Source organism: Macrobrachium nipponense, chromosome 20 (assembly GCF_015104395.2).
Source record: "Macrobrachium nipponense isolate FS-2020 chromosome 20, ASM1510439v2, whole genome shotgun sequence".
Classification (NCBI taxonomy): Eukaryota; Metazoa; Arthropoda; class Malacostraca; order Decapoda; family Palaemonidae; genus Macrobrachium; species Macrobrachium nipponense.
Window position 1 is genome coordinate 18,239,397 of NC_061089.1, and position 12,500 is coordinate 18,251,896.

The following is a 12,500-nucleotide window of genomic DNA, read 5'->3' on the forward strand; positions in this document are numbered from 1 at the left end:
TTTTGAAGTGCTCAATTCATTTGTCTTGTTCAACAAGATGACCATTCATCACTGTTGAGGTCCAATTCCTTGAAGGTATCCAAGATGCCTACTGGCTCCTCCCTGTATAAGTATTTGATGTTTCAGCTTCAGACTTTTCTGAACTTCTTCAGCTTTTAACTTCAACATAGCCCTGGTCATTTCCACAAATATCTTGATTATTGAGGTGGAGTTGCGGAAGCAACACTAGCTCTTGAAATTATCCAATAAAAGTAAGTGTAATTTTCACGATAGAGAAACCCATGTGGTTTCTTACATCTTTGCTCTTATACAGATTAGCTGTTTTAGCCTAAAGATATAATGCAATTGTGTTACATGTGTGTGCTTTAATAAAAAAATTCCCTCATCCTCAGTTTACAAACAATATATGTAGGATTTAGGTAATCTGGTATCATTTGATTTAGTATTACATTAATAGTTGAAGAGTGGCTATGGCCCTTTATAGGTCATTAGCTTTTATGGCATTCATTTTACTTGATGTGAAGCAAAATTTATTTTTATTTAAGACATTTTGTTGTTCGATGCACTTAGGATATGAAAGTTACTCGCTCATAGGCCAGCTACTTCCCTGAGGCAGTAAAACAGAGCACTAGGACAGCAGTCAACACTAAACTCGCATTACATTACCACATCAGTTACCTTGAAATCTAGGAGTGAGGAGGCAGGCTATCCATGCACACACTGGTTTAAGACCAAACTCAAACAGTGCCATTTAGGGTGTGTCAATAAGAGGTAAAGCAAGAAAGTGCAACTAGAAACACGGAGGAGACAACCTAGCTAGCTAACTTATACCAGTGTGTGGTAAGAAACTAGGTATTTGCACTTCTCAAGTCTTCAGCAATGAAATGTATTGGCAGTGCGCTAAGTGAAAGCTGCCCTGTCCTCAGACTTCTCTTGAGCATTCAATGTTGGGATCAATGATAGTTTCCCCTCTCATTCATATCAGCTGAAACTGCATAATCCTTCAATCCTCCAAAGTCATTTTACACCCTTAGAATTGTGAATACATTACCGGGAACATTTCATTTTGTAGCTGTTATATGGTTTCAGCTGTAAGTTTTATGTTAACCACGCAATGTTAAACCAATTGCTGTTCCAAGGGTTGGCAATTAGTGTTTTCATTAAGTTCAAATAAAGTTCTAGTGTAGCATTCTAAATATTATAAGCAAATCTTGAAAACCTTTCACATTATTTAGCATTGAGACTCTCAGGCTCTGTATGGGCATTGTCAAGATACATGTTACTCGGTCTACTGTATATTTTACATTCCAAGGTTTAATTCTCAGGCTTACACCTTTTTCATTGTATTTCATTAATGTAATGAAACAAATTTGCCACTTCATAGTATTCAAAACCTGCATTACATGCACGTCCTCTAATCACATTTACTAACATGAATGTTTAATAACTATATGATATGTGCTATCAGCATACAACACACTAGTTTTCTCTTGTTCTAAAAGGTAAACTAGACACTTTATATTGGCCCCAAAATCAAGTTACATATCCAAGTTTAAAATGAGTTTTCAACATTTGGAAAGTGAATTCTTTGGCACAGCTTCCTTGAAATAGCTCAGAGAAAGTAACAAGCTTATGGAACTAAAATGGCTTAATTTTCTCATTTTTCCGTTTGCTTTTCCACTGTCTAAAAATTTTTTCTTTAAGAATAATCATTTACTACTCCAATTAAATTAAATATTACGTAAGGCCCCTGTATGGAGAATACCAGTCAATCATTTTCTTACCCAAGAGCTTTAAGCAAGAAAAATGCAAACTCTTTGCAGTTAATTACCTTTTTGTTCCAGTAACATTCCTAGTCAGTTATAACTTAAAAAATATTCAATTTGAAATTCTGTTTAAAAATAAACAATTTAAATTTTTTACAGATTTGAGGATTTTCATAATCTACAGTTTTCCTGTTAACATTTAACCTCATGTTAAAGAAAAACATGTTAACGTGCAAGTGAGATTTGTAACTGATGCATAATTATTGTCCAAACTAAGGGACAAAAAAAGTCTGAACTCCAAGCTTGGTTCTTGAAATTTCACTTTCAAGAATTCCTGGAAGCATCCAAACACAATTACTGTTGGGTCCATGGAAAATATTCATATACAAGTATATCACAAGAACTGTACTCCACCCTGATAAATCTTCACACTTCTTTTTGTCTTATATGTAGGAAATCTTCTAAAAATAAAAGAAAAAGAAATTTAACCAATGGTACATTTATAAGCACTTTAGATACCCCAAGTATTCTAACTGTATGGTTAATAGCAACAGACAAAATTTGAAAGACAAAGTAGATGATAATTTAGGAACAATACAAAAATAAACAGTGGCTACATCAGTTCTCTTGGTGGTAGCTCCACAACCCTTTGGAACCTGAAGCCCTACCTGTAACAATTACACATTTATTTGTTACAACTAATTCAGATATGAGAAAATATTGGGATACTGTCTTGATGCTCTAACCAAACAGCAAAATACTGTCCAACAAAAAAAAAAGGACTTCCTTCTCAATTTATTCATTCTGACTGGAGAGGGCAGCCTGAAAAATCGAATATAAAACTTTTTAATAATAGTCCCACAAAATTATATTCATTCATATTCACAACAGTAAACTATAGTTGGTATAAAGGAGGAATGTCTAAATATTCACAATATAAAATTTCACAAATCAGAAGTGCAAACTGACCCACAGTATAACTGTACACCTCATTCTTGGTCCAATAAATAAAAAAATCTTTACCTTAGGCTTACAGAAAATATAGACTTTTCCTTGAAGCTGATACTGTTATCATTATTATTACAGGGTAGGAAAAGCAATAATAACGTTCATATTCACATCTTACGTATAATACAAGCCTGAATGTGCAAAAAATAAATTACCATGACTACATTTTCTTTATGAAAACAAGAAAATGAAACTGACATTGTTTCAATGCATATAATTATGGAAAAAAGGTTATTACTTTCCCATTACAAAGCTTAAGACCTTCGGACAATTAGTTATAGTACTTTACTGCATATAAAATAATCTTAAGATTTTCAAGATTACATAACCATGAAAATAGCTCTCCCAATAATGGTGTGTTCCTTTCAACAATTTTTATATATTTGACAAAAATAAAATAAGCTAACTTAGAATTAGTGGTTATTAAACTCATTCCTGGTCAACAAATGTCTTTATATGTAAGGGTGATAAACATTTTCCCAATATCTAAGTAACAACCACTTTAAATTTGCTAAATTTTACTGTCTTTTTGGTATACCAACTCCCTTGATTAACAAGGTTTCATCACACTGATATGATGGGCAGGCAAAGCACCATGAGGGGAATGAGCATGATGGTGACAAAGGTGTGCTGATCCATTGACCGACGTCATAGACGCATCTCCACAACCACGATGACAGAATTGTTGAAAGCGTTGTCGCAGTGTCTGCCTTAATTCAGCACGTTTTTGTTTGACTATTCCTAAACGGGCTCTCCATGCTCTCACTTCTGCTTCTGGAATTTCTTCATCTTCACACCTGGAATCCTGGTAAAATATAAAACAAGTTATCATAGGTTACCACAATGATGTTAACATTAAACCTCTTAGGAAAAGATGATAAAAGCACTGCCTAACACAGGCAGTCCTCGGTTATCGGCGGGGCCTGATGAGCGAAAACAGCCATTAAGCAAAACTCAAGTGATTTATAGCACTTATGGCGCCAAGTTTTGGTTAATGGCACCTCTGTTAGGTATGTTATGGCGCCATAAATTGCAGATTTTATGGTTCTAGACAAGCTCCATAAAACTGTATCGCCATTAACAGAGTCCACTGATAACTAGTGACTCCCTGTATTTGAAATTATTACAAAATACCTAAAGTATTAAATAGTCTGGAAACTGTACAAGCTGTATCTGCAAAATAATGCCCTTCATGAAAAATGCCATATAAAATAGAATTTGAATTATTCTATCACAATACAAGTACATAAATCAAATAACATAAAATGTAATCACTGTAATAAATAATGCTTCATTACTTTCTGATGAACATCATCAGTAAGTGAAACAATAGCAAAATGTGAAATTTTAAGTAATGTTGTATTTTAAGTAAGCCCCAAATCATGAGCAATCACACCCAAGAGTTAAGATGTGATTTGTGATCATAAATCCTACATAATCATTTACAATATAGTACCTCCAGTTATATAACATAATTGCCACATCACATAAAAACAAATGTTAAATTATATGAACATCAAACAGTATTGTAATTTTCAGGATAAAATCATTTGAAGACTGTCAAACACTGTCTTATTTACATTACTATGGATGTATTGTACAGTTACAAGACCTACGATGTTCCAGCATTTGGCCAAGTCCCAAAATACTTAAAAACCAAACTGTTAAAATTTATGAAATAATAGACCTGTACAGTAATATACACAAAATCAAACTTAAAAATTATGGCAAAATGTTAAAGAAATTTATATTTTTCTGTTGAGTAATTTATATTTTTCAGCCCTGCCCAGCTGTTGGTATGCATGCCACTTTGCTTTTTGGCCCAGGTACCAGAGTGAGGGTAGCCGAGGTATTAAACCAATGGGTTTGTTTCATCGCCTGTCCCTTTCTCCCCTTGTCTATTGGGGGGGGCAACTTTCATACTTTCCTCAATCAATCTACAGACAAAGATGATGAACTAGAAATCCTCGCCTACAATCCTTGTCTGTCCAGTGCATACCAGCTTGCAACCAGCCAGTGAGAGAAAGGTGAAGAGAAAAGGGAGCAGACCAGTTACTCTCACTCCTTCAATACTTTTGATAAGATGCTATTTGTCATCTTAAGGAAGCCAGGTGTACTACCTAAAGCTTGCCACTATCGTTCAGTTAAGCGCCTCAGTGGCGTGGTTGGTATGGTGTTGGTGTGCCACCTCGGTGGCCGCAAGTTCGATTCTTGAGCATTCCATTGAGGGGTGAGAGATGTGCATTTCTGGTGATAGAAGTTCACTCTCGACGTGGTTCAGAAGTCACGTAAAGCTGTTGGTCCCGTTGCTGAATAACCGCATTGCAACTTAAATGTGGTGGAGGCAACTTTTTTGGCTCGGTTCACTGTCTGTCCGTGAACAGATAACATGTACTAATTAAGAAAATTGAATGGGTTTTATTAAATTGAAGTGTTTATACCTAAATTGATGATATATTGGATTTATTTTTTAATAATTTATACGGAAGTCAGAATAATATATATTTATAATTTTGCCATTTTTCCATGGAAAAAATAATAGTGTACATGGAAGGCTGAAAGTGGCAGCATCATTCCTGAATTCTTTGTGAATGAGACTTTGCCTTGGCAAGTCAAATCCAAAGACTATCGTAACAGATCAAGCCTATGTATGTTTATTCGCAGTTATAAACCATATATGCAAGACAGTTTTTCAATGAGAATAAATATTTATTATGGCAAAATAATGTAAAACAAGAATAGGCCTATATGCATCCATTCATGATGATGCACCATGCATGTAATTCATTTTTAAATTGAAAACAAAATGTTCTTCTCTCTGACGAAACAATCTCAACAAAATTGGACTGTGTTTTTTCATTATTTACATCCCACGGAAGTTTGCTTTCAAATGGAAATAGACTAAGCAACATTTTCATTGCTCACATCCCACAGAAGTTTGCTTTGAAAAGAAAATAGACTAAGCAACAAACTAATGAAACACAGGAAGACAGTAGCAAACTAAGGATTGTCATTCATTGTAACTCGTCATAAGAAATTCAATCTTTAAACGAAAATAAATCAGTATTAACTCTTTTAATGAAATAGAAAAAAATATTAGGCATAGTATATGCGTCATCTCTGAAACGAAAGCAAACAATTATGATCCTAATTATCTTTCCATGGAACTCTTCCTTCATTCATAAAATATTCCAAACATTATAGAAGTCCTTGGGGCCAAATTAAAACTTAACAAATTCACATGGGAGTATTTAATTCGTTTTTATCAACCACTCTTTCTCTGGACATCTTACTTGATGTTTATGAATTTTTTTTATGATGTCAGCAAGCCAATTACAGCCAGAGCATCATGTATTGATGCCATGGCTCATACGGAGAACTGAGGAAACCGCCTGTATTGTTAGTGGCGAAGACTTGCCTGCACAGTCCGACTGTGCAGTTATAACTGTACAGGCATAACTGAACATTAGTGGCGGGATTAACTTGTTGGGCAGCCAGCACAGGACCTAAGGAAAATGTATCAAAGACTTGTGGGCAATGTCCTGAAAATAAAGAGGTGAATGTCATCTGGTGTAACCTCACCCCAGCTTGTAACACCTGTTGAATGGAAGGTTTTCCTGGAATGCAAGATACAAGGCAAGGCCCCTAACTTTGTGAGCTCTCATCCCGACCATAAACCCCCCATCTACCTTGCCAGACGAGGCAAACAACCACTTGACCGTCTCACAGTACTAGTACTAGTAAGAAAGAGGTGACAACACTAAACCCTGTAGTGTCCCTGAGTTGTTTTCTTTAGGTAGTAGTACATACTGCAGCACCCTAACAAGACAGAACCATCTCGTCCAGACCACTACCAACAAAATTCTCTAGGAAAGGGGACTGACAAAACCCGAGTCTTTACAATGAATTCCAGGACAAACTCTAGCATAACTGATCCCCACTCCCACGAGGGCTTAACATCTACCCACAGGCTCATAAGGGGTATGAGTCAGGCTCCTCAGAACAAGGTTCACGTCTCACTCCAGGGGCCCCGAGTTCTCTGGGTGGGCTGGCGAAACTATTCGAGCTTCTCAGGAGCATGGAGATCTCCCACAAGGAAGAGAGATCAACTTAAGGACTTGACCATGGGCAACCTTTAACCCTTAATGGCCAAGATATTGAGAAGCTTCTCTTGATGATGAGAGACAAGAAAGCCATCTAATCTTCCTGCTGAAGATCTGCTATGATTGGAGAGATACTCTGTTGACAATGGCAACTAAAGATGACAGCTAATTTCCCCTAGTGTACAGCTGCTGATGATTTCCAGAGGTATCTAGACATCTTTGCTGTGTGACAAGAATAGCATACAAAAGGAAAAGCAAACAGCAAGTCAAGTAGAGTCCGCAGAGACATTAGTAGTACACATCAGCAGCTACAAGCAAAGTGGAGTTCATACAGACAGGTGGTCAGGGCTTCCCTTGAGCTTGAGCTTGCATTCGGCAGCTAAATCCTACATGAAGAACTACAGGTTTGTATTAGTGTGGGAACAAACAAAAATTTCTATCTTGATACAAGACATTTGGCTGATAGTTACAGCAATTGACAGTGTAGCAGCACTCTTTCAAGGAACAAGGCAGTAAATTTTAAAATGAGGTTATGTTAGTGTTATTATGCTGCCAGCAATGTATTTGTCTTTAATCAGTCCCATGGCTCCGACTAAACGTTCCTTTAGCTAGTACTATTAAGTGAAACGCTATCCCATTGAAAAGTAAGGTGCCCTGTGATAAAACTATGAAAATGGTGAAAAGATTGCTGCTCTAGCTAGTTCCCTTGGCTTGAGTTGGATGACAGTATCATCAATCAATTCATAATATGACATGAAACACATCAATGTCACCCAACAGGTATAAGTATTGTACTTTTTTTTCTATATGAATTTTTTTTCTCTATAATTCATATGTATAAACTTAATACAAGACAGTAAAATGTTAAACTATCAAACAACTTACTGTACTTATATTAACACAGTTTTCAGGTTGCTTTTAGGTTTTATAGTGATGTCATTTCTTAAAAAGGGCTTAATCAACTTGGAATTAACGTATTATGAGATATTACTGTATTAATAAAAAAAAATAATTTATCCTAAGAAAAGGCTAACATGCATACACTTTCAAGTTTTCTTTACCTCTAACATCTGCTGCAATGAAAGAGTAAAAGGCTGGTAAGGCCGCGATGGTGATGGGGATAGTGGTGGATGTAAGTGATCAATGGTTTCGTCCTCCATGTGATTATGATGTTCATTTTGAATGGAATCATCTACATGGTCATCATGATAATGTGAGCACAGTCCTTCTCCACATGCTACCTCCGAAGAGTCACGGGAGGAGCCACCAGACCCATGTGCAGAGCAATAGCCACCATCACGAGAACCCTAAAAAGTAATTCACATTAATTTAATGATGGAAAATGCAGCATGAAGACTTTCAACTTGCTCCTATTCAGAAATAACTAATGAAAATTTACTTTTTGTGTTGAAGAATTCCACCATTAATACTGCTTCACCTAATTCAACCATTAATACTGCTTCACCTACATTTTAAAAAATGCAATACCTTCCTATATCATAATCACCAATCACACTTTGAATGAACTACAAATAGGACAAGTAGATTTTACATTAAAAAATATAATAAACACAAGTCTGTCATATCAGTAAGTAAATACCACAGTTCACCAACAATATTTGCGCTTAAGTTCATTTTAAGACAAATTTCCCAACATGATCCACTCCCATTACAGTTTTAGTACAACAGTCCTTGCATAATTTTTTCTTCTGCAGTCCTGCATTTCCTGCTAGCATGGAAATTTGGTAAAAGTCCCATTAAGTATTAAAGCTACTGGTGTGGCACTCTTTTGCCAAGCCTAATACAGCATTAAAAAAAATACCTAACCATACCTACAATATCTTGATATCCACTTGTGACAGTAACAAGAGCATCACATCTCATTTGGCTACATTTACCAAAAGAATTTTTTTACCGACCTCAATAATAATAGTATAAGTAAGTTTTATAAATAAATAAATTTACTCAATTTGGACATGTACAGCATATCCAAAATTTGTATAAATCTTACCAAAATCACTCTTCTATATACTGTAAAGTAAAAATGTCTAACATTTAAAATTTAATTATACCATGGAATCCATCCAATAGAAAATTACATATGCCATAATTCAAAATACTTCACACACTATCAAGTGTTATGAAGTAGTGTCTGTTACATGAAAAATGATAATGGATATAGTTTTTACTGTAGATGCCATAAATATATATATATAAATCCTGGAAAACCAAAGCCATAAACTAAGAAAAGTTAGCTAGTCTAAATCTATATTCTCAAGGTTTTGTCTTATGATTAAATCACAGGCTAGATTTGTAAATATTTTAAAAAGATCCAGGTTATTCAATGTCTACAGTGATGGTACAAAGCACAAATACACAAACTAAAAATTAAAATTTTTTTAATTTTTATTTTTCATAACTAACAAACCTGAGGTCTTAACATAAGGATAGTCTTCTAGCACCAGCTGGAAATCCAGTATAATTAATTAAAAAACCTGTGTTATCAAGAAACTATTGGCATCTGTGCTTGATCACTAGGTATGTGGGAGCTCAAGAAACTATTGGCACAGATGCCAATAGTTTCTTGATAACACAGGTTTTTTAATTAATTTTACCAGACTTCCAGCTGGCGCTAGAATCCTAATGTATTTTCACTAAGACTTGATATACAACCCAGTACTAGGAGAGCTTTGGCAGGGCATTACTGACTACTATTAAGTTAAGTATACCTTAGTTTTACCCGACCACTGAGCTGATTAACAGCTCTCCCAGGGCTGGCCCAAAGGATTAGATATTTTGATGTGCCTAGGAACCAATTGGTCACCTAGCAATGGGACCTACAGCTTATTGTGGGATACGAACCACACTGAATAGGGAAATGAATTTCTATCACCAGAAATAAATTCCTCTGATTCCCCGTTGGCCGAGCCGGAATTCGAACTTCGGACCACCAGATTGGCAGCCGAGTGCGAAAACCACTCATCCAGCGAGGAACTACTGACTACTATTAATAATTATAATTATTACTATTATTATTCAAAAATAATAATAAATCAAAGTTGTTAACAAGACCATCAAATCCCCATTTCTAAACTTTTGTTGGGCTTGACTGAAAGTTTAGTTCTAAAAATAGTTAAAAACTATAGCAAAGTGATGATAAAGAAGTCAGATGGTTAGTGAAAAGAGATAAAAGGAACATGAAAATTTAGACATAAAATAATGCAACTGGTGCCGCAGGAAAGCTGCAAAATAAAAGTTGTACAGTCCCCAGTGCACAATGCAGCATACTGTATATATATATAATATATAACTTGATCACGAAGTATATAAAACGTGATGCTATGTATAAATAAAGGTTTTTTTGCCACAAAGGAAAAAATGAAAAAAGCGAGATAGCCGAGTACTTTCGGTCCTATTCGGACCCTTTACTGAGGCAAACTGATTTTACAAAGAACACCATAGTCAAAAGAAGGCTTAATATACAAACTGACACTACCAGATTAGCCATAAGGGCGATTTTCACTCTACAGAGAGGAGGAGTCGCCATAGGGTAGCCACACCTTGAAGGATGCCCGCAGTAAACAAGTGATTCTTCCAGAAAACAGTACATTTTGAAAACAACACGGGAGCATATACAACTTAATATCATGAATTTTTACACAAATTTTCCCAACAAAAATTATTATTAATTTTCTTTCGTCTTTTCATTAATAATAATTTTTGTTGGGAATATTTGTGTAAAAATTCATATTAAATTGTATATGCTCCTGTGTTGTTTTCAAAATGTATTGTTTTCTGGAAGAATCACTTGTTTACTGCGGGTATCCTTCAAGGGGTGGCTAGCCTATGGCGACTGGCCCTCCTCTCTGTAGAGTGAAAATTGCCCTTATGGCTAATCTGGTAGGGTCAGTTTGTATATTAAGCCTTCTTTTGACTATGGTGTTCTTTGTAAAATCAGTTTGCATGTATAAATAAAGGTTTTTTTGCCACGAAGGAAAAAATGAAAAAAGCGAGATAGCTGAGTACTTTCAGTCCTATTCGGACCCTTTACTGAGGCAAACTGATTTTACAAAGAACACCATAGTCAAAAGAAGGCTTAATATACAAACTGACACTACCAGATTAGCCATAAGGGCGATTTTCACTCTACAGAGAGGAGGAGTCGCCATAGGGTAGCCACACCTTGAAGGATGCCCGCAGTAAACAAGTGATTCTTCCAGAAAACAGTACATTTTGAAAACAACACGGGAGCATATACAACTTAATATCATGAATTTTTACACAAATTTTCCCAACAAAAATTATTATTAATTTTCTTTCGTCTTTTCATTAATAATAATTTTTGTTGGGAATATTTGTGTAAAAATTCATATTAAATTGTATATGCTCCTGTGTTGTTTTCAAAATGTATTGTTTTCTGGAAGAATCACTTGTTTACTGCGGGTATCCTTCAAGGTGTGGCTAGCCTATGGCGACTCCTCCTCTCTGTAGAGTGAAAATTGCCCTTATGGCTAATCTGGTAGGGTCAGTTTGTATATTAAGCCTTCTTTTGACTATGGTGTTCTTTGTAAAATCAGTTTGCATGTATAAATAAAGGTTTTTTTGCCACGAAGGAAAAAATGAAAAAAGCGAGATAGCTGAGTACTTTCAGTCCTATTCGGACCCTTTACTGAGGCAAACTGATTTTACAAAGAACACCATAGTCAAAAGAAGGCTTAATATACAAACTGACACAACCAGATTAGCCATAAGGGCGATTTTCACTCTACAGAGAGGAGGAGTCGCCATAGGGTAGCCACACCTTGAAGGATGCCCGCAGTAAACAAGTGATTCTTCCAGAAAACAGTACATTTTGAAAACAACACGGGAGCACATACAACTTAATATCATGAATTTTTACACAAATTTTCCCAACAAAAATTATTATTAATTTTCTTTCGTCTTTTCATTAATAATAATTTTTGTTGGGAATATTTGTGTAAAAATTCATATTAAATTGTATATGCTCCTGTGTTGTTTTCAAAATGTATTGTTTTCTGGAAGAATCACTTGTTTACTGCGGGTATCCTTCAAGGTGTGGCTAGCCTATGGCGACTCCTCCTCTCTGTAGAGTGAAAATTGCCCTTATGGCTAATCTGGTAGGGTCAGTTTGTATATTAAGCCTTCTTTTGACTATGGTTCTTTGTAAAATCAGTTTGCATGTATAAATAAAGGATTTTTTGCCACGAAGGAAAAAATTAAAAAAGCGAGATAGCTGAGTACTTTCAGTCCTATTCGGACCCTTTACTGAGGCAAACTGATTTTACAAAGAACACCATAGTCAAAAGAAGGCTTAATATACAAACTGACACTACCAGATTAGCCATAAGGGCGATTTTCACTCTACAGAGAGGAGGAGTCGCCATAGGGTAGCCACACCTTGAAGGATGCCCGCAGTAAACAAGTGATTCTTCCAGAAAACAGTACATTTTGAAAACAACACGGGAGCATATACAACTTAATATCATGAATTTTTACACAAATTTTCCCAACAAAAATTATTATTAATTTTCTTTCGTCTTTTCATTAATAATAATTTTTGTTGGGAATATTGTGTAAAAATTCATATTAAATTGTATATGCT

At 35.4% G+C, this 12,500-nt stretch overlaps 1 protein-coding gene across 1 annotated transcript in view; it reads right to left on the reverse strand.

The window, feature by feature from the left end:
• Positions 1-2,249: 2,249 nt before the first annotated feature.
• Positions 2,250-12,500, reverse strand: part of LOC135222682 (gametogenetin-binding protein 2-like) — a 57,028-nt gene continuing 46,777 nt past the window's right edge. Inside the window, exons 10-11 of the mRNA XM_064260859.1 lie at positions 7,939-8,184; positions 2,250-3,579 (exon numbers count right to left, since the gene is read on the reverse strand). Coding sequence (XP_064116929.1) covers positions 3,325-3,579; positions 7,939-8,184 — 501 coding nt within the window. The 3' untranslated portion in view covers positions 2,250-3,324. The remainder of the gene's footprint in view (positions 3,580-7,938; positions 8,185-12,500) is intronic.